Raw genomic sequence first — 21464 nt, forward strand, 5'->3', positions numbered from 1 at the left:
TGGATTGTGAAGTAAAATAGTGTCAGGACACAAAACACTGCGTTTCTAAGCCGGTCTTCACCCATACCGTAATATACGTAAGAGTAGTGCAACCACATTTTCGGTGCGGCTGGCGGGGCGGCTAGCTTGACTGTGACTTCGTAAGTGAGGGCTCACTTGACCGCAGTCTGGTACGGAAGGGAAAGAGCTGCCGTTTTGTCCGCCGTCATGCCGCTGCTACACGCCTCACAACAAATGAACTGCAAGCCTGTTCACGTGACACGGTGACAGTGAAAAAGCGACAGGGTTCGGGTGTCTTTGAAGAAGGGGCACAAATCAAGCCATTATTTTCACATCTTTTTAAATCGCGCAGCTTTAAAAAAAAAAAAAATCACGTCTTTCAAAAGGGCACTTTTTTGGACTGAGGGCAAAAGGGCAAGTGCTTCAGCACCACCTCATCTGTGCACGCCAGTGATATGATGTGCATATGGCCGTAAACTGTAATATAATGATGTTTATATGCAGCCAATGCATGTGGCAAAGGGTCCTTAACCAATCTTTAATAAATAGATACAAACATTCCTATAAATTATTTTTGCCAGATGAATATGAAAGATGCCATTTTCAACCTTAGTGCACTGACACATCTACTCCAGCCATGTTAACAAAGATTCATGGCACCCGTTTATTAGTGCAAACAACCTAGCCTGTAAGACAATGATTTACCTCAGCAGTCAGCGTGCAGTAACGCAGTGTGAAAGCTAAACAGGCACTACATTTTTTTTTTATTCTGCATTTTTATTATTTTATTTTTATTCAAACTACATACTTTTGAAAAGCCATCCAAAAAAATAGAAAATAAATAAATTCAGATGAGCTGTCACTGGTTTATACTGTTCGTAACAATATAAAAAGCATACAAATAGATTGTCCTCAAAAAAAGTCTTCAAAAGAGCATAATCACAAAAGTCATTTTATTTGACATTTCATACTAATTATATTATAATCATAAAAACATTTTCCAAAGTAAAAATATTCAACACAAACTTTGTTGAAATGGCTCTTAATTACACTTTTGTTCAATCTTCATATCTACTTAAAATGCAAACATTCTGTTAAGTAATTGTGGGATTTATTGATATATATATGATGCCAAGAGACAATTTAGGTGTAATCATTAGTTCATAAAGATTAAAGTGCTGATCATCTAATCACTGATTGGCTGGAACATCAGTAGCTCGTGTTTCTGATGGTGATCCTTTGAGCCGCCTCGATCTTGAAATCACCGACACCTGACAGAGAGACACAGTGAAAGCAGATCAACGAAATCCTCGTTTGTGCGTCACAGTCTAAAGTGTGTTTGCATGCATGTGTGTGTCTACTCACCCTCAGTGAGTGCAGTGTCATTTGAGGAGAGGTGCCAGTATCTGCGGTCACTTTGCCTGGCCTGCTCTCCATTCACCACACTTAAGAAAGGTCCCCACAGGCTGGACTCCTTCTCAAACCTGCCACACAGCATCGTCAGAGACTACTCACTGCAGCCAATCACGCGCAAGGTAAAATACAATTGCATGAACTCACGTGAAGCCAACATTTTCCTCCTTGAGCAGTTCAAGAGCCTCTAGCAGGGAGCTGCCCTTTGGCACATGCACCGAGTAAAGTGCTGCTGCGCCGCTGGATGTCACCACTTCCACCATCACATTCACCTTGACCTGGTTTGGTGAAACCACTACAGGATCTAAGGGCTCAAGCACCAGAGTGTCTGCAGGAAGGTACACATATAACAATGTTAGAGTGGCAACAGACACAACCTAAAGTGGCCAAAGAGGGTAGAAATGATGCTGCACATACTATCCTCAGTGAGGCACTCCTTGCTTTTAACTGCCATGTAGGATGTTTGCTGGAGAGCAGGCAGAGTCTGAGAGATGGCCATGGGGTTGTGGTATGCGTTGCTTCTAGCAGCTGTCCTCATGGCCTCCATTGAGGCGGCACACTCTGCAACCTCACTGCCCATTGCTAACAGGGCCTTGAACACATCAAATAAACACACTTCAGCTGCAAAGATATTGCTCTGTAGAAGTCTCTGAAGAGAGAGAGAGAGCGAGAGAGAGAGAGAGAGAGTATCCTTACTTGAACTGCAAGGCCTGTGCTGAATTCATTACCAATATGACCATCAGCCCTGCGGGAGGCTAGAAGCTTCTGCTTGATCTTGCTAAGAGCGGTGTCCAGCCCAGCAGCGTTTTGCATGTGAGAACCAGAGTCCTTCACACACTGGAGTGCCATTCCAGCCATGGCATACGTATCTGAGGAGAAAAATTGGATAAAATATTAGCACAACTGCATCATTACAGCTGTATTCAAAGCTAAAATACAAAGTGAAAAGCTTTTAGCATTTTCACAGCATACTAATGTAGATGTTTAGTGAAAGCTAAGCTAGCACTACAAGAGGTAACCGCTTTGCCAGAGCAAACTGTGGCATAGACAAACAACTGAAAGCTAAACTGTATGTAGAGCTTCCTGTTAAATATCCATCAGGTGGCCTCAGCTTCAAACTCAGTGGATTTTGATCTGAAATATAACACGGCAGTGAATATATGTTTACTCCATCATGTGTCATCGTGTCATCAGCGGTAAACTAAATTATCCTAAAACCATGATTGTTAGTAGGTAATAGCAGGGTGACTCCTGCATCATTATTTCACCTTTATGTTAACAGCTAAAGACACCATTAAGGCATGTTTCACCCACCCACACTCTCAGACTCTCCATGTTTGAACTGCTCATGTTCTGCTGCTTTGATGAGCTTGTTGGTCACATGGTTGTTGCCCCTGATGCCGCTCACACAGAGAGCGAGCACACCCAGGGAGTACTGGTAATAGTTGGTCAAAGGGCGGTGGCTGACTGAATGCAGGAGAGAAGAAGCAAATTAAACCAAATTACACTGAACCACAACTTCACAGCAATGTTTGAGAAATTATGAGGCATTTCAGTCTGGATGAAATTAGACAGAAAGTTACTCTATCCCTGCTAAATTCACAAACTATGAAATATGACACCCGTCCTCTACATTAGGTAAACTCTGGTCAGATACTGTAGCACATCAAAGAGGAGAGGATTGCTGAAAAAAATTTTATGACAATGATTGCCCTTCAGAAACTAAAAATCAAACAAACAAACAAAAACCTTACAGGCAATGTGCTCTTTCTCCAGCTCCATCTGGTTCTTCAGGTGTGTCAGCAGTGCTTCACTCCTCTCGTTTACAGTGAAGCTGACCGTGTTGAGATCATAGCAGGAGGACTTTAAAGCCAGGTTGTAGAGCGCCAGCACACCAGTCACAGGCTGACTGTTAGAGAGAGAGCTGAGAGGAGGAAAAAAGGCTCAGTAGAGAACATTGGGGAGAAAGAGGACTTCATAGAAAGTGTTTAAGTGTGCATAAATGTGTGTTGTGTGTGTGTGTACCTTTGAATGTCATTGTGCAATTCATTTTTTAGTCTGTTGAGGTGTTCGCTCTCCTTGGCCAGGTTGTGGTTATTGGAAAGGCGTAATGCCAAGTGGACACTGGGGTTAGGAAGTCCCTCCTGGCTCTCCAGAGAGCGAAGGAGATTCTTGTTGAGTGAAAGCAGCAGCTCAGTGTTGGAGCCTTCTGTATCTGGAATTTAACTTTATAGGTTTAAAAAAAAAAGTCACCTGACACAAACAAAACCTATAAGTATCTCTGCTCTGCTGCTGTTGACATTTACATGAACTTTTGAAAGTGTTGCAAAACCATAGCTGCTGCATCAGCAGGACTAATTTACAGAATCATCACTACTGCATTCAACACTCTCAGCAGATCAAGGCCAAAGAGGAGCCACATTCACTGTTAATCCTACACAACTAAGTAAACAAGCAACACAATGTATCACTCACATTCATTAAATACGCAATTGCAACATCTGTGAATGTCCAGACTCGTCAGTAAGTGTATTTGCAAACTGGGTTGCCTCAGAGTTAGTGCAGCTTTAGGAAGTTTAGTATAGTTAAGTTTTTTCTTTTTTTAAATTAATTTGTAAAGAGGTCTTTTTAAAGTCGGCCTACTTACCACATGGTTTGGTAGAGGCAAAACCAATCAGTGCTGAGATTATCACCAAAGTTATCATTCTGGATAACCTGCTGGTTAAAACATACAAAAATCAGGCACACAGAAAATGAATCAACTCGGCTAAACAGTTAAAGTTAAAAACAAAAACAGTAAAAGTAAAACAGATATACAGTCACTGCGGGTGATAAAAATGCAAGGATCTTTGAGGAAGGCATGTACAAGTAATAGAAAATAAATATAAAAATAACTCATTTATAGTGACATGGATTGTGTGCCAGCATCACAGCAGACAATAAGTATCACATGATTATAAAATCAAAGCGTTGTTTTGACATATCCTGTAAACAGTAGCGTGTTACCTCCACGGATCGTCCAAAGTGAAAAATCACAGCCGAGTGACGAGACGAGCTGGGACAACAGCTTCTAGTATTTCACTGTCACATGACTGGTCATTTGCAATCATAACGCGAGAGGGTCCCTTTAAACGTCAGCTGACCGGAAATTAAGAAAAAAATCTCTAATATTAAAAAATAAAATGCCAACACCGTCTTATTGTCACTAGAGATCACTTTTACATTTCCACGACGGTTTTTTTTTTTGTCGTTTTTTTTTCTTTTTCGGAAACTACAGTTTGTAGTACATCCACTGGAACTACATTTCCCACAATCCCACTAAACGTAACATGCGCACTTTGTAGAACCTTGACGACTGTTCTGCCGCGACTCAGAGTAAGGAGCTAACGTCAGTTTGACCCAGCCTATCATAGAAGAAGTCCACAGAGCACGGTGACAGTTAATTTTGGATCTTTTTCTATTCGACGGGGGTATCATGCGATTAGGTTAGTACGACTTTAGCTTGTAAAAACTATTTTTGTGTGAAAATGGGAACTCTCTAAAGGAGAATAAATAAGCTCTGAACGGAGGCGAGCTAACTAAACACATTTGTCAACAACAAAAACGGCAATGGGGCAGGGCAGCTGCACAACTCGCTCTTTAACGCCAAATATTTTTGCTTAACTTGTGCAGAGTGGCTGTTCAGTGCAGGGATGAGGCTGTCGTGTGTTTACCTCTCATCTATTAATAACACACAGTTTTATCATTAACATGCTAACGCCAGTAGCGTTATAGCTAGCTAAATAGGAGGCAGCTAGCGCGATGTAAACAAATAACATGTGCGTCATGTAGTTTGTAAAAAAATAAAAATAAAAAAACCTTTATCGGCTTAACTGACTGGTATCAATACTGATCTTCCAGATCAGAGTCGTTAATAGCTGCTTACTCGCGTAGCTCTTCAAAAACATTTCATCGATTGGGCCAGCATGCATCACCCTGCGCCCCCAAGCAGTGAGCTGAGCTGCCTGCCAGCCATGTATTCCTTTTCAGGCCCCACAAGCCTTCCCGACTTCGACCTCGGACCTTCAAGTATGATTGAGGATGTACAGACAGCGACAGTCTCTAACAGGTATGTAACTGATGCACAGTGCACTATTTGTTTGTTTGTTTGTTTGTTTTCACCACATTTGTCAGACAGCTTTGGCTTAATTTGAAATATACTTTTATTTCTGAGCCCGACACAGGCATTTTCTGTGCCTCTATTCCACAGCAACTGGGAGACTAGATGCCTCAGGAAGCACAGGAGGAGAGCAGATGATGAGTAAGTGAGAGATGAATTATTAAAAAAAGAAAAGAATAAAAGCATTTGGTAATGCTTGTCTTAGCCCTACACAAGTGTTAAACTATATGATTGTTTTATCAGGGGTTGCAGTGCCAAAAAGAGGAGGTTAATGTTTGAGGCAGAAGTTGCTCCTTCAAATTTGAGCACTAGCACAGAGTGTGACTGGTCTGGTGCAAACAGCTGCTCTTCTCAGTCTGCACAGCAAGCCTGTCCTGCGCCTCCACAGTCCTGCACAACATCTAATAACACCACTTTGCCGCAGACCTCTTCTTCCCTGTTCCGACTTGAGACGGAGAGCTCCTGCATGGAGATCGAGGCCGCACAGAGAAAACTTCAGGAGATAGAAGACAGGTATGCAATGTATAACATTTGGGAGAAAAAAAATGAACAAAACACAACTTGTCATTTGTTCACAGCAGCTGTATTATGGTGTGTATTGTGTCTTTAACCTCTGCATGATAGTTGTATCTTCCTTTGTAAAACGAGTTGATTCTATTGCCAGTTCACCAACCCATATTTGTGATTGGTCAGATGTTGCCAAGCCCTTTCATGTAAACATGCAGGGGAAACATTGGGTTGGCTTAGAGATTTAGCTTCATATGCTTGATTATCCTGATTGCGAATGATGGGTTAAGTGAAACCAGATAATGGAAACATAATCCTGGGTATGTTGTACATGCCCCGAAGCAGGTTTTGGTATGTAGAATAAGTAACCATAGTGATGTAACCCAGTAAAAAGTTCTGATGTCTGAGTATTTGAGGTCAATCCTGAACGTACCTCTGTAAGCACAGGTCTCTGTTTATAATGTGCATACAATGTATATGTCAGGCCCACAGACCACCCTTCAGACTGTTTTGTATTTTCACGTATGTATTTACATTGTCAAGAACAATGTAAATACATAACATTTACATTTATATAATTCAAAGTGGGTTTTTTCTTAAATCTGGCATTCAGTGTTGGTGAAGAGTTTGGGGGTTACATCACAAGAAAGAGTGACAACCCACAATGTACTATTGATGTATCACAGAATAACACTGGAGGACGATGAGGATGAAGATCTGGATGTAGAGCCAGCTCCGAGACGCCCGGTGCTGGTGATGTCTGACAGTTTGAAGAAGGGCCTGCGGCAGGGCATCAGTGACATCCTCCCCCACACAGTAGCCCAGTCTGTGTATGTTTATTTTGTTATTGGAACATTTAATGGTGATTTTTAAGTAATAAATAGAAATGGATATATCCTTTATTGTCCCTCATTGGGGAAATTCAGGTGTTCTAGCAGCAAAGCGACAGGCAGATGGAGCATGCAGATTCACACAAAAGTTAAGAATATAAAAAGCAAGAAATAGACTGTACAGGCAAATTTACAACATAAGGAAAAAAACAAAAATATGAGTAATGATGTGAGATGGACTCCAAATATTGTTTTCAACTGGCAAGAGTTTCTTGATTAAGAAGTCTGCGCAGTTGCACTCCTTTAGGGATGCTAATATTTGTGTCACCTTCGTCTTTCTCACACTTTAGGAGCCGTTCCTGTATGGAGCTGGTGCTATGGCGGCCACCAGAAGATCCCTTCAGTCAGAGACTTAAGGACTCATTACAAAAACAGCGCAAACAACAGACTGTGTGTCGGCAGACTCCAACTCCATGTCCATCTCCCAGTCCCCTTAACACCTCAAGTCCACCAGCAGACACACACTCTCCTCTGTACAGTTTCTCTGTGGCCCACAACTCTGGAGAGGAGGAGATGGAAATGTAATAGTGTTTCTCCACAAAGTGATGCCAAAGTGAAAGACTGGAGACTCGTAGCAAAGTAAAAAGATTTAAAAAGATGTGGAACAACTTCAGGCTGGTCAGTTTGTCTTTATAAGGATATTGTGAAGTTTTGAACAGTTTGTGAAGCGCATCATTTTCTTGGCAGTAATTTATGTTTTCTGACTTTAATCCCATTTGATCTTGTAATATAATAACTGACATAATCTCCAAGGTCTGTCAGCAAGTAGCCTTACATAATACTTCGCAGTATTGATGTTTCCCGTAAGAAGTGAAACGACTTTTACGTTGCCAAAGCCTGGCTAGCACTACGCTGATGTGTTGTAAATATGATTATATTTCTTAAACATCAGCGTGGAGCATCACATTTGCTTGTGGCATGCCTTCCTGCTTGTAGTAATACTTCTGGCGGAGAGATCATCTCTATTGCTTAGCAAGTATGCCATTAGGGGAGCTTGGAGGAATTTATAAAGTCATGGAAATGCAGATTTTTATGGTTTGACTGTATTTTCATATGCACATGACCAGAACTTCAGCTAGCCATTGGGTGCTATAAACTTTATATTTGTTTTTTAATAAATGTACAGTTTTCATGTGTATATTCTGCCCAGTTTTCATTGGATGAAAGTGCTTGAATCAGGCAAGTTTGTGTGTGTGAACATGGCTTATAGTAAAATGCGCTATAATACTGTAAGTACCAATTCATTTACCATGCATGCATACTGTAAATGGAGCTCTACCCAAATATTTGGATAGTTGTTTGTATTTGGTTTGACTCTTACAATAGTGATCATCATACTTCACACCCTTTCCAAATTCAGCCATATTTTTGAACCCTTCAGATTAATGGACAGCGAGTACAAGTAGACAGGTTCAAAAGCCTTTAATACATTACATTTTGCTTCAGCCTTGCAGAAACTGTAAATGTATTTTTAAGCATTTTCTAAGGACTTTGTTAAAGCCCTGCCAGCTTTATGAGGTTATTTAATGTACGGTAACTCACATGATCGTTAGTCTTCAGAGAAATGTCAGCTCCTGTCGTTTACAGCTCACTGCAAGCTATAAAAACCTTACTGCCTTAGCACAGAGGAATGTGATGACCACATCTCCAGTTGTTCCATATGTCACTGTGACCTGCTTGTTAACCTCCTATCTTAGAACAGTGAATGATTTATATTTGTTGCCATGGGACAACTTTAAATAAGGCTGATTTGAAGAGCATTCTATTACTGGTGTGCAGTCGCTCACACAGTGTAAGGTTTTGTGTTGCTTTAACTCCCATCTGTGTCTGTACTCTGAGGGATCTGTGAATGAAACAATAATAGCAGTTAATATCAATATTTGGAAAACAATTAGTGCTTTTAATATTCCCATCAGACATGGGTAGCATGGCTGTATGCATGACTGATACTAGTCTGAGATTCTTCTAAAGAAACATGCTATTTGTGTTAAAAGTAGAATGGGAGGCAGAGCCTTCAGTTTTCAGGCCCCTCTTCTGTGGAACCAGCTTCCAGTTTGGATTCGGGAGACAGACACTATCTCTACTTTTAAGATTAGGCTTAAAACTTTCCTTTTTGCTAAAGCATATAGTTAAGGCTGGACCATGTGACCCTGAATCCTCCCTTAGTTATGCTGCAATAGACATAGGCTGCCGGGGGATTCCCATGATGCATTGAGTTTTTCCTTTCCAGTCACCTTTCTCACTCACTATGTGTTAATAGATCTCTCTGCATTGAATCATATCTGTTATTAACCTCTGTCTCTCTTCCACAGCATGTCTTTTATCCTGTCTTCCTTCTCTCACCCCAACCGGTCGCAGCAGATGGCCCCGCCCCTCCCTGAGCCTGGTTCTGCCGGAGGTTTCTTCCTGTTAAAACTGAGTTTTTCCTTCCCACTGTCACCAAAGTGCTTGCTCATAGGGGGTCATATGATTGTTGGGTTTTTCTCTGTATCTATGAAGCGCCTTGAGGCGACTTTTATTGTGATTTGGCGCTATATAAATAAAATTGAATTGAATTAATGTTTTATCAGTTTATTTTATAATCTGTGGAAATGTGAGTGCAGAGAACCACCATCAATAGCCTTAAACTGCTGTAAAGCTTTGTATTTTTTCATTGTGCATTTTTTTGGTCAGACTAAATATGAATGAAGACATAATTTTGTGGGTTAGAAAATTAAGAAAAAAAAATTACAAAACCTTCACAAAAATACTTGACTTTAAATTACAAGTAGTACTTGGAGTATTGAAATTTATAACTACTGTAAACTTCATCAAGTGGAAACATTAAAAGTCACTTCACACTTCACAATAACCAGATACTGAAGAATTTACTCACTGTTTCAAGATAGGATCCTGATAAATCGGGAGGAGGTGAGCTCCACCCGTAGGCCTGATTTTCAGCACGGAGCTGCTTCACTTTGCTATGGAGGTAACGTATAAGCTTAAAGGAAGCCATGTCTGAGGAGCTGTGATGGGAGTTCAGAGCTTGGAGGGAGGGAGAGCTGAGAGATTTCTGGTATTCCTTAAAAGAAAAATGATACCAGGATTTTTCTTAATAGCATAAACAATGAGTAAGGACACAAACGTTTTGGGTTTCACACAAGAAGCGCAAACCATTTACCATTTCTTCCTCAGGTCTTTCAGGCTCCCTCTGCCTAACATCTTGTGGTCTTGGTGCCTTCCTAGAAAAAGCAAACCTGAATTTGGTTGGTTGTTGGGTAAATAACATAACTGCATGAACATCTGTTGTATATGTATAATGTTAGATCTATGGTCTAAGCATCGCATCACATTGAGTTGAGGTGAGATCATGCTCTTGTACAGCTGGTTAGTATAACATCGATTTACCAAGACACAAAATTACCTGCCCCTTAACAACTTTGCCTGGCACCTGTGGGATGACAAAAGTTAGCACAAAAACTGTATACATGTCACAGTATTGTTTGATTCAAGATCAGCAGCTTTGGGAAATTATTGCAACACAAAAAGAAAAATATGACCTGGCTGCATTCTGGGTTTAGTTTGGAGGATGCCATTTTTGTTTTGAGCACGTTACCGTTCCAGTTCAGCCGTCAACTCTTCTTCAAACTTGAGTGCCAGGCGAGCTGCGGTCTGTCCCTTCCACTCAGCCATGCTCCTCTGAACCTGCCTGAGCTCAGAGTCTTTGGCCTTCAACTGCTTGCGGAGACATGCTGCCACTCCTCCTCCGCCTTGAACTCCTCCATCACTCATGTGAACCCATTTTAAGTTGCTCAACTCCTCAATGTGTTCCTGCAAAAATTTCACAGGGAGTTAAATTTCCTCTAATGCTATGCGTGTGTGTTTTGTCTAAGCATGTGGGTTCAGACCTGAATGAGTCGTTCCTTTAAAAAATTCAAAGCTTGATCTCTCTCCAGCCTCAGCTGTTGCCTCTGGATGCTCAGTTCTTGCTCCTGAAAAATGGGAGATTTTTACTGAATATGTCCATATAAACATTTAGCGTGCTGTAAAGTTCAAATGATACCTTTTCTTTTCTCAGCTGCTCGTTGGTTTGTTTCCGTGAGTCTAGCTTTTGGTGCAGTTGGCTAATAAAAGCCTTCAGCTGCTCTCGTAGTGTTTTTAGGTTCATAAAAGCCTCGGCTACTGTGAAACTGCAAATGACAAAGATATGTGCATTACAAGCCAATTACAAACAAGCTGTGAAGACTGGGCATAAAATTATACCTGGGAGGTAGTTTTCCAGCACTTTGTTTGGCTTGACTTTGCTCCACTAACAGGCTGAGATGCTGGCACTCTGCTGCTAGCTGCTCGGTCCAGTGTTGGTGTTGCTGCTCCATCTCAGATGTGATTTGGTTATGGCTGCTCTCCCTTTCTTCTAGCATCACCCGGAGCCTGTCTGCCTCTTTAACTGCCAGCTGGACATCCTTCTCGAGCTGCAGAACTGTCCTATGACTCTGCCATGATTACAGAGCACACCAGGTCAACTTTTCTAAGATGTCACATCACATCTAGAGTTTGAACATGTGGTTTCACTGCACCTGCGCCATCTGTAGCTCCGCCTGGTGCTCCTCTTTCAGTGACTTGCAAATTGCAGCCAACTGTGTACAGTTTTCCTTTTCCAGCTCCTGCAGTTTCTTAGAGATAAAAGCAAAATCATACAAACATGGAAAGAAAATGTATTTAGATTTATCTAAGTGGAAGATCCCTTACTGTTTTTAGTTCCATGACCTGATGTTGAAGAGCTAATGCTTTACTCTTCTCTTTCTGCATTTCGCTCCTCAAACTTTCCAGGAGCTTTTCATTCTGCTCTTCCAGTATCCCACGCTGCACCTCCAGAGCTTCCATTTTTTCTGCCTCCCACTTCCTCCTCTCCTCCGTCACTGCTTTGTACACCTAAATGGGAAAAGAGAGCATTCTGTTCATACCATCCAATTATGTTAGAAAGGTTGCATATGTTAGTCAAAGGATTATCAGTACCTTTTCCAATGCTTCTACATGCAACTCCTCTTCATGTTTCTTTACCTCTTCCTTCTGCTGTTGCAGAGATTTCTGTAGCTTAATTAATTCTTCTTCTTTTAGCTACAAAATTAAGAGAGGACGACCTCTTAGAAGTAACCTTACAAAGTATTTTACTAGTAGTATAATATGTAGTGCAATAACGTTAATGATGGCACGCCACCCAACATAAAATGTATGCATTTATGACACTACAGAATACCTGAGATACAACCCCTCACCAAACAGTTCTCTAGTCTGTACTTTCAAAGGAATACTTTTTTTTTTTTTTAGCCTGAATATGAACTGAGGAGAAATCAGTAACCTGTCACAATAAACCTTTTGGGCTTGCTGTTAATAATATAAACATATTAGTAAAGTTACTTATAGAACAAGAAAAAAGGATTTGTAGCACTTACCATTATACTGTGGGCGTGCTCTTCAACTTCCTTCAGGGTTTTGTGGTGCTGCATTCTCAAGTGCTGTTGCTCCACCTTCAGTCCATCTCGTTCTGCTTGTAAGGCACTGCATTGCTCCTGGAAATCTAGGAGCTGCAGCTCTTTGTGGGCCAACATTTTCTCCAGAGTTACCACCCTGATCTTATGTTCTCCCACCTCACCCTGCAGCCCACTCACTCGAGCCTCCAGTGCCTAACAGGAAAAGAGACAGCAACAGTAACACACACACACACACACACACACACACACACACACACACACACACACACACACACACACACACAGTATATTTATGTTAAAAAAAAAAAATAAAAAAAAAAGCTACCTCAATCTGCCCCTTTTTCTGCATCTGTTTTTCTTCCAAACAAGCACATCTGTTTCTCAGTGACGTCTCTGCTTCTGTGGCCCTTTGGAGCTCTTCACAAGTCTCTTCCAATTTCTGCTCCAAAAGGAAAATATATTCAGAGACATTTTAAAAAAGACACTAAATCTGCCTTTACTCAAACAAAAATGGATTCTGTCTGTTAAATTTCATTCAGCACCCTCACTGAAATTGAGATCCCAATAATAAAGAAGCCCAAAATAAAATTGTAAAATGATAAATCCACAACTTTATGATTAAAGTTTAGATTCTCCATTTGGATTGTTGAAGATCATAAATATTTCTGTTCGTAAAGTGAATGCAGACTATAAAAAGAAAAGCACAATTTAATGTAATTTCATGTTTACATGTATAAAAAATGAGTCCCATTAAACCAAAAAATATTTTTAGTTATAACTTTGTATTTTTGGAGTTACTACATAGTCTATAAACAGCCTATGATACCTCTTGCATGGACTCCAGCTTTTCTCTGGCACTTCGCTGCTCAGCAAACAGTTCTGTTTTGGCATTATCCAGCTGTCTTTCCATTTCTTCCTGCTCCAGCACCGACATTATGACATTGTTCTATTTATTGAACAATAAAAAGAGAAAGTGATGACATAAGAACAAAATTAAACCAAGGACTGAACCACTAACTACAGGATTAGGTTTGTTTTTTTACTGCTTTGAAGCAGGATCCATCCTTTGGAGTCTGTTTACACAGACGCTGAACTGTAAAATCTTCCTGGGTGTCTCTGTGCTGGAGAAGACATGATTCTTTCTGCCTCAGCATCTTCTGTAGCTGCCAGCTACCATGGCTGCAGCAAAATGATGTTTTATCAATAAAGAAAACTCCTTTATGCAGACAAATATTATGTTGATGTTGGCCGTGTTAATGCACAAGGCTCTGAATGAGACAGTTAGTAGGAGGAGATTTTATACCCAACAGACTTCCTCTCTGCTCTGCTGTCTCTCTGAACAGACTGCAAAGTCCTCTTCTCCTCCTCCATCTGTGCCGTCTCTGTAGTCAGTCGCTCTAACTCCTGCAAGGCATGCTGCAGCACGAACCATTACTTGTACACGTTAGTGAGTCTTCAGCAAACATTCTCCTGAAAAACATTTGAAAATGCTGGACTTTACCTTCCTTTGTTGTCTAAGTTCAGAGAGGCAGACCTCAACATCTTTTATCTGAGCCCTCTTCAACCACAGCGTCTCCTCCTCTTCCTCACATTTCTAAACCACACACAAACAAGCTAAGCACCATCTCATACATATGCATGCAAGTGAATTTATACAACTGACACAGAATAGAATAAATCTCCCCCGGAGGTTTAGTCTTACTTGTCGGAGGTCAGAGAGTCGGCCAATCACCTTGACCCATTCAGACTGCATCTTGTCCAGTGTCCTCTCAGGCCTGGACTTGCTGCTCCAGCAGCTCATTTCTTCATCTGTGTCACTAAAATAACTCGCAGGTCTGAATACACATGAGAGCAGAAGAATACACAAATCTGAAAAAGTATTTAAAAAACAAGGAGAACTTGCCCTAGGAGTATTTTTAATTTTGAGATTAAGTTTAGGTGACTGACATCTGGAATTATAGAACTTAATTTGTTAAAGTAAGTGTTCCTTCCTATTCTGCTAATTCTTAATCTATGTTTAAGGTCAGATGACATTCTTGTCTACTGTAGCTTTTAAGTTTCTTCTTTCCAGTGTTTTACATAGATTTCTTTGCACTGTTTTATTCTGATTGATATTTGGAAAGCAGTGTTGTTGCAGAACTGGGTTTTGACAGGAAGCACTTCAGAATCATCACCAGCTGACATGAAAGGTTCTTCTTCTGGGTTCATCTCTTACGCTTAAGGGCTGATATTAGGGTAATTAAAAATTTTGTGTGCTTGACGGAGATTTTTTGGCATTTTTCTGTGTGCATAGAAAATATATTTGCAGAAATTTATGTGTTAGAGATACTGTTGGGTGTTTGTCCCAATGGGTAGAGCTCTAAACCCAAACTTCCCCACCATACAACCAACTATCCTACAGCACAATTGGCAGAAAGACACAACCAAATATTTAAAGGCAGATTTTAATTGGATTTTGGAAGTTATTAAAATTTTCTCTTTATTGTATTAAGAGCTTTCAGACCTTGTCCTCTTAGTGCATTACCTGTCATATTGAAGTTTCCTGAGGCTATTGTGTGTGCACTAACATAGATGCAGCTGATACTTTGATTTATTTTACCTATATGCTGTTCTCCTGTTACGTTGACAGTTACAAACAGGTCCATATGGGGATCTCTGTACTTTGGGAATAAAGACAAGAAAATTATTTTGACACTTTACTACTTTGTGTATTTTATAGTAATAAAATAGTAGTAGTCAGCTCTTACCTGATGTAGACCGAGATTCACTTTCTTCTTGTGTTGTTATGTCAGTCTGGTTGCTACACTGGCCATTAATTTCTGTGACAGACCGAATGAGAGAGTGCCATCCTAACAAGAGTGGATACTTTTTGTAGATATTATCCTTCATATTTAAAGATTTTGTAATTATCATTCATTACCCTTTAAATTTTTCAGTTTCACTTTTCAAACTCTGATATTTTGTGTCTAAACATATTTATAAACTAGTTCACTTCCATATCTTCTGTTTCTTACCGGGCCACTTGTGAATGTGCTGCCTGACTTGCTCCGTGCAGACTGTATCAAGGTCGCTGTCAATGGACACCGTGTCAAAGCTCAGCACAGGTACTCCTGGAAAAGAACCAAGCAGCCCACAATCACTATTTCAAATAAACAGAATCCCAAAAGCATCAGTGTGGTAGGCTGTGCTTGTAAATGCAAGTGTAATACAGTGTAACGTGTGTGGTACCTGCCAAGCACCTGGTCTTAGGAGAACAGCTGCTGTTGACATTTTCAGGGTCTTTTAAAAACTCTGTGCTGTGGAAGCCTGAAATGAAAAGGGAAGAAAACAGACTTGTATATTAAAAAAAAAAAAAAAACTACAGCTGACAGTACACGTAAGGCGTAAAGGTGTCCTGTATTACATCTATCAATGGTTATAAAACGTTTTCATTCATACTTCTATTTGAAAAGTTAGCAATCCAGCCAAGCTAACATCAGAGGCCTCTACTAGCACTTATGTTCATTCATTCGCGCAACTTTAAATCCATTCAACATTATTCTCCATGGTCGCACATGACTTCATGCAGTGACTCCCTGAAGCCATTGAATTCCCTGCCCCCGTTTTAGGAACCACTGCATTAGGTTATGTGCATGCTGAGTTGAAAGTTTGGCCTCAAGTCCAAAAGCTCAAATCCAGAGTTCTGGTATTTGAGTGGAGGGAGAGCATGTGATATATTTAATGCTTTGGGTATGAATTATAACCATTCATAGATGTGAGCCCATTTTTTGACTTACTACTTTAGACGAGAAGTAATAACACTCCTCAACCTATAATGGTATTCAGGCACCATTTTTGTTTTGCCAAAATGATTTTCATACAGTCAAACATCTGTAGAGAACGTGCCTTCAATCACATGTCGAACACACAGATGGACAGACATATGGCCAAAGAACAGATGGATCATTTTTCTCTCAATCCTCACCCCTTTGACTAAGCAAAGTTAAAACATGCCTGAAAGCTTATCTTTCAAAGATTCTATAGATACAGACTTGTACCACTGCTGTCATCCTCAGGCTGTGGTAATCTGCATGTCTCTGAAGCTCCTGCTTTCACACCAGCATGTGATATATTTGCTCCAGCGCTATGAGAAACACAGCTCTTCTTGTTTGGACGTGGTTGGTTTGTCAGGGAATGCTGAGGAGTGAGTGTGTCATCGCTGCTTTCCCCAGTCGTTTCTGAACCTCTTCTTTCAACATCATAAACATGTCGTTCATGTTGTTTACTTTGGTAAGCGCCGCTGTCAGAGATGTTTGTACTCCCAGTCACTTCTGCTTTATCCGACATTTGCATACTGACATCTATAAAAGTCAGTTCTACCATCTCCTCTCTGAAGCGTGTAGCAAAGTCCTCGGTGCAGATACTGTCTGAAGGAGGGCCAATTTCTTCGGCCAGCCCTCCTTCCTTGCAGGTGCCTCCAAGTAGCCTCTCCAGCCTCCAGATGACCTGCTCTCTACAAGACTCGATTTCCTCTTTGTCCCTCCTGTCTAACCTCTTTTCAGTTTTGTCACCAGTTACAGGATCTTTCGAGCAGCCCTCAGTGTTTTCTGAGGTAGAGCAGAGGAGAAGTGGTGTAAGGAAAAGTCCACTCTATTAACATTATGGTGATCAACATAGACCACACAGTCCTGTGCAAGAGTGTTAAGCCACCTCTAATTTCTTCATATTTTGCTTCAGTGATTTACTGAAAACATACATACAGTATTTAAGGCAGAAGATATAAAGAACTATTGCCCAAGACCATTTTAAAACAATTCCAAGAAAGTCTGGAAGTATAATCTAAAGAAATGAGTGTTGGATTGAGATTTTTTGCACAATACTTTACATATATATCATTTAATTATAGGCCACCTATGAAGACAACACAGGGGCCTGACCAACTCTCATATTAAGCAGCTTCATATTAAGCATGTATACATTTAGCAACATAATTTCCAAGAAAGTTGGGTTGTTGTATATTTCAATTTTAAACTTAGTTACAACTTTTTTGGAAATCAGGGTTGCATTTCTGTCGCTTGTGCTGAAAAAAAAATTATGTCACCACTAGTACTAATCATTTTCACTGTTGTAAGATATTTACCTCAGACTATAAATAAGGCCTTTTCAGTTAAAAACATTGTTAATTTAAAACTTTTCCTGTGAATAGCCCTAATATTAAAATATTACCATATCTTTGCTGCACTGCTGGGGCGCTCATCAAATCTAGACCAGACATGGGGGTACCATTTTGTTCACTTGTACTTTCCAGGCCCGTATCTTTGCCCAGAGACTGACTCCAACCAAGAGGAGCTAGAAAAATACCACACACACAGAAAAAAAAGATTACATAATATTACATGGAAAACACAAACTTATAGAGCTGTTATTGTGATATAAATTACCTGCACTGCTGCAATTAAGCTCACATTTCTGGGGCAGGACCTGGATAAATTAATCATACTTGCTTATGTTATTATCATTTTTATTATCATTTTAAATTTGCCTACATGTGCACAGAGACAAACATACAAAGAAAAGTGACAATCACAGAGTCACAAACCTGCAATTGCTCAAGCTGAGCATCCATTGCATCCAGGAGGCGATCGCAGTGGTCAAATCCAAACACACTGCTATTGTCGTTAAGATCTATGAGGGCAGAGAAAAGGGGGTATATGAATGGCTGCACACATAAGAGTGAGGAATACATAATAATGCTTTTAAACCTTCAGACCAGTGTAAAGAAGTTTCTGGGGATGTTCTGCATGTCTGTCTGCTCCGTTATTGTTCCTTTCAGCCATGTCCTGCACGTGAAGACAAAAGTGCAGGCATTGAGAGACAACATAGGAGACTACACCCCCTTAGCAGTCAGGGCTAACAGGAAAGTTATAAGGAGTGTGTGGCAGTACGGTGATGGGAGGCGGGGGGGGGTATGTTACCCAGTTGTCCAGGAAACCAAGACCACTTAGCAAGCCAAACTGACTTGAGTTGACGATAAATCCCCGGATCTCCCCGTCTGAAAATCAAGTCCAAGAGCTGTGAAAGTTACTTACAAATATCTTGAGTATTAAAGTGTCACATCTAGCTGTGACTTGTGGGACTATTTTTTCAGCCGCAGCCAAGACTCAATCGAGCCTTTCCTATAAGCAGAGTGATATTTTCATAGTGCGAATGAGCCCACAAATCAGATGTATTGAACACAAAAGCGTCTGGCCAATCTGTCTGAAGCTCCCTGGTTAAACGTTCATGTTTCTGAGTTATCAAATGAAAACAAAAAACATCACACTGACCGCGACAAACACTCAGAACTAACTTACTTTAAGAAGACGGGCGTTTTAAGTCGATGGCGAACATGTCTCAGCGGTTCTGACTGGCACAGCTGTTGCTGTTGCCGGGAGAGTTGATTGACGGGAAATTGAGGCCGCCATGGAAACGGTCAAACAACTCGAGATACAGCAAGCTAACAGCCCTGAGGAGCCGCGCGAGCTACGGCAGTAAAAGCGGTAAACGAAGTTATTATAGTTAACAAAAACTAAATTAAAAACAGGATATTAAAAATAGTTCACTCGCATAAAAAATATTTTCTGAATTTGTAAAACCAACAAACAAAAACAAATATAGAGGTCGTGTGTTTAGCTCTAGTACGTTAGTTTGGTTAAAAATAAATTGATAGACATCCTAGACTGAGTCTACCGTTTTCATTTAAAAAAAAAAAAAATCTGATACCAGATTTTCCTAAGTCTTGCCTTTGACATATAACGATAATAGTTAATAGAGTTAATAAAGACTAACAATGAAACTAATAAAAACTAAACAAGTACGAAAATCAACTCTACTAACAAACTAAACGGAATTAAAAACAGAAAGTCAAAATTATACTTATTCCATAATTATTTGAACAAAGACAATTACTTAAATATCTAAATACTAATATTTCTTGTAGTTTTACCTCTGTAAACCACTGCAGTGGTTTTAAAATCAATCAGTGTCTTGTTTTGTTTTTTCAAAAGTTTTGCATGAACTGTTTAGGAATTACAGACAATTTTGTGCACTGTCCCACCTTTTCAGAGGCTGGAAAATAATTGGAAAATGTATAAAGTTTTATGGCCAGAGGAAGTCTGTTCCCTCATATATATGTACAGTGGGGCAAAAAAGTATTTAGTCAGCCACCGATTGTGCAAGTTCCCCCACCTAAAATGATGACAGAGGTCAGTAATTTGCACCAGAGGTACACTTCAACTGTGAGAGACAGAATGTGAAAAAATAAAAAATAAAATCCATGAATCCACATGGTAGGATTTGTAAAGAATTTATTCGTAAATTAGGGTGGAAAATAAGTATTTGGTCAATAACAAAAATACAACTCAATACTTTGTAACATAACCTTTGTTGGCAATAACAGAGGTCAAACGTTTACTATAGGTCTTTACCAGGTTTGCACACACAGTAGCTGGTATTTTGGCCCATTCCTCCATGCAGATCTTCTCGAGAGCAGTGATGTTTTGGGGCTGTCGCCGAGCAACACGGACTTTCAACTCCCGCCACAGATTTTCTATGGGGTTGAGGTCTGGAGACTGGCTAGGCCACTCCAGGACTTTCAAATGCTTCTTACGGAGCCACTCCTTTGTTGCCCGGGCGGTGTGTTTTGGATCATTGTCATGTTGGAAGACCCAGCCTCGTTTCATCTTCAAAGTTCTCACTGATGGAAGGAGGTTTTGGCTCAAAATCTCACGATACATGGCCCCATTCATTCTGTCCTTAACACGGATCAGTCGTCCTGTCCCCTTGGCAGAAAAACAGCCCCATAGCATGATGTTTCCACCCCCATGCTTCACAGTAGGTATGGTGTTCTTGGGATGCAACTCAGTATTCTTCTTCCTCCAAACACGACGAGTTGAGTTTATACCAAAAAGTTCTACTTTGGTTTCATCTGACCACATGACATTCTCCCAATCCTCTGCTGTATCATCCATGTGCTCTCTGGCAAACTTCAGACGGGCCTGGACATGCACTGGCTTCAGCAGCGGAACACGTCTGGCACTGCGGGATTTGATTCCCTGCCGTTGTAGTGTGTTACTGATGGTGACCTTTGTTACTTTGGTCCCAGCTCTCTGCAGGTCATTCACCAGGTCCCCCCGTGTGGTTCTGGGATCTTTGCTCACCGTTCTCATGATCATTTTGACCCCACGGGATGAGATCTTGCGTGGAGCCCCAGATCGAGGGAGATTATCAGTGGTCTTGTATGTCTTCCATTTTCTGATGATTGCTCCCACAGAGTTCAAACAGGTGCCATTCATACAGGTAACAAGTGGGGGACAGAAAAGCTTCTTACAGAAGACGTTACAGGTCTGTGAGAGCCAGAGATTTTCCTTGTTTGAGGTGACCAAATACTTATTTTCCACCCTAATTTAGGAATAAATTCTTTACAAATCCTACCATGTGAATTCATGGATTTTTTTTTTTTCCACATTCTGTCTCTCACAGTTGAAGTGTACCTCTGGTGCAAATTACTGACCTCTGTCATCATTTTAAGTGGGGGAACTTGCACAATCGGTGGCTGACTAAATACTTTTTTGCCCCACTGTATGTATATGGCATGGGCATAAGGCTGCAAGTGGAACCAGGTCACTAGTGTTTATTGATGTGGTTGCTAATAGACGCAGCAGGATGAACTGTGACGTGCACAGGGCTTTACTCTCTGCTTAGACTCACTCCAATTCTGCAGAACTGATCTGATGATGCTACGCTGTGAAAATGGATAATGACCCAAAACATACAGTAAAAACAGCCCAAGAGTTTCTCAAAGCAAAGAAATGGGATATTAATAGATGGTCGAGTCACCTGATAACCCAATAGAGGAGCTTTTCAGTCACTGAAGACAAAAATGAAGGCAGAGAAACCCACAAACAAGGCCTGGCAGAGCATCACAAGGGAGTCCATGGATGTCCATGTTCATGGGTTCTAAACTTCAGGGAGTCATTGACTCCAAAGAACTCTCACCTTTCTCAT

General features: G+C 40.6%; 3 protein-coding genes across 9 annotated transcripts; 1 reads left to right on the forward strand and 2 right to left on the reverse strand.

Moving 5' to 3' along the window:
* Nucleotides 1–934: 934 nt before the first annotated feature.
* tcn2 (transcobalamin II) lies at nucleotides 935–4524 on the reverse strand. 2 transcript variants are annotated; one of them, XM_026188565.1, is made up of 10 exons: nucleotides 4420–4524; nucleotides 4061–4128; nucleotides 3439–3628; nucleotides 3168–3337; nucleotides 2728–2880; nucleotides 2110–2282; nucleotides 1831–2005; nucleotides 1561–1741; nucleotides 1366–1484; nucleotides 935–1271 (listed from the first exon to the last, which is right to left on the reverse strand). In XM_026188565.1, exons 2-10 carry the CDS (start codon nucleotides 4116–4118, stop codon nucleotides 1210–1212), a joined length of 1281 nt encoding a protein of 426 aa, XP_026044350.1. In that variant the 5' UTR covers nucleotides 4119–4128; nucleotides 4420–4524; the 3' UTR covers nucleotides 935–1209. The 2 variants fall into 2 exon arrangements, with proteins under 2 accessions (XP_026044350.1, XP_026044349.1); XM_026188564.1 differs by having other exon boundaries at nucleotides 4061–4131.
* A 214-nt stretch (nucleotides 4525–4738) lies between these two features.
* On the forward strand, nucleotides 4739–8107 carry ccdc117 (coiled-coil domain containing 117). Of its 6 annotated transcripts, none has more exons than XM_026188567.1 (6): nucleotides 4739–4898; nucleotides 5314–5521; nucleotides 5627–5713; nucleotides 5816–6085; nucleotides 6766–6909; nucleotides 7260–8107. In XM_026188567.1, exons 2-6 carry the CDS (start codon nucleotides 5379–5381, stop codon nucleotides 7492–7494), a joined length of 879 nt encoding a protein of 292 aa, XP_026044352.1. In that variant the 5' UTR covers nucleotides 4739–4898; nucleotides 5314–5378; the 3' UTR covers nucleotides 7495–8107. The 6 variants fall into 6 exon arrangements, with proteins under 6 accessions (XP_026044352.1, XP_026044355.1, XP_026044353.1 ...); XM_026188570.1 differs by having other exon boundaries at nucleotides 5443–5521; XM_026188568.1 differs by having other exon boundaries at nucleotides 4739–4845.
* Nucleotides 8108–8374: 267 nt separating this feature from the next.
* LOC113034179 (trichohyalin) lies at nucleotides 8375–18477 on the reverse strand. The gene is made up of 28 exons (XM_026188561.1): nucleotides 18365–18477; nucleotides 18190–18259; nucleotides 18019–18104; nucleotides 17861–17900; nucleotides 17646–17768; nucleotides 16472–17026; nucleotides 15669–15746; nucleotides 15455–15550; nucleotides 15188–15289; nucleotides 15040–15100; nucleotides 14143–14275; nucleotides 13942–14034; nucleotides 13744–13856; nucleotides 13484–13619; nucleotides 13267–13386; nucleotides 12766–12879; nucleotides 12402–12632; nucleotides 11965–12066; nucleotides 11698–11880; nucleotides 11526–11621; nucleotides 11212–11441; nucleotides 11012–11138; nucleotides 10857–10940; nucleotides 10565–10779; nucleotides 10373–10399; nucleotides 10130–10190; nucleotides 9845–10030; nucleotides 8375–8812 (listed from the first exon to the last, which is right to left on the reverse strand). Exons 2-28 carry the CDS (start codon nucleotides 18254–18256, stop codon nucleotides 8780–8782), a joined length of 3492 nt encoding a protein of 1163 aa, XP_026044346.1. The 5' UTR covers nucleotides 18257–18259; nucleotides 18365–18477; the 3' UTR covers nucleotides 8375–8779.
* Between the last annotated feature and the right edge of the window lie 2987 nt (nucleotides 18478–21464).

Source organism: Astatotilapia calliptera, chromosome 12, assembly GCF_900246225.1.
Source record: "Astatotilapia calliptera chromosome 12, fAstCal1.2, whole genome shotgun sequence".
In the NCBI taxonomy this organism is placed as follows: domain Eukaryota; kingdom Metazoa; phylum Chordata; class Actinopteri; order Cichliformes; family Cichlidae; genus Astatotilapia; species Astatotilapia calliptera.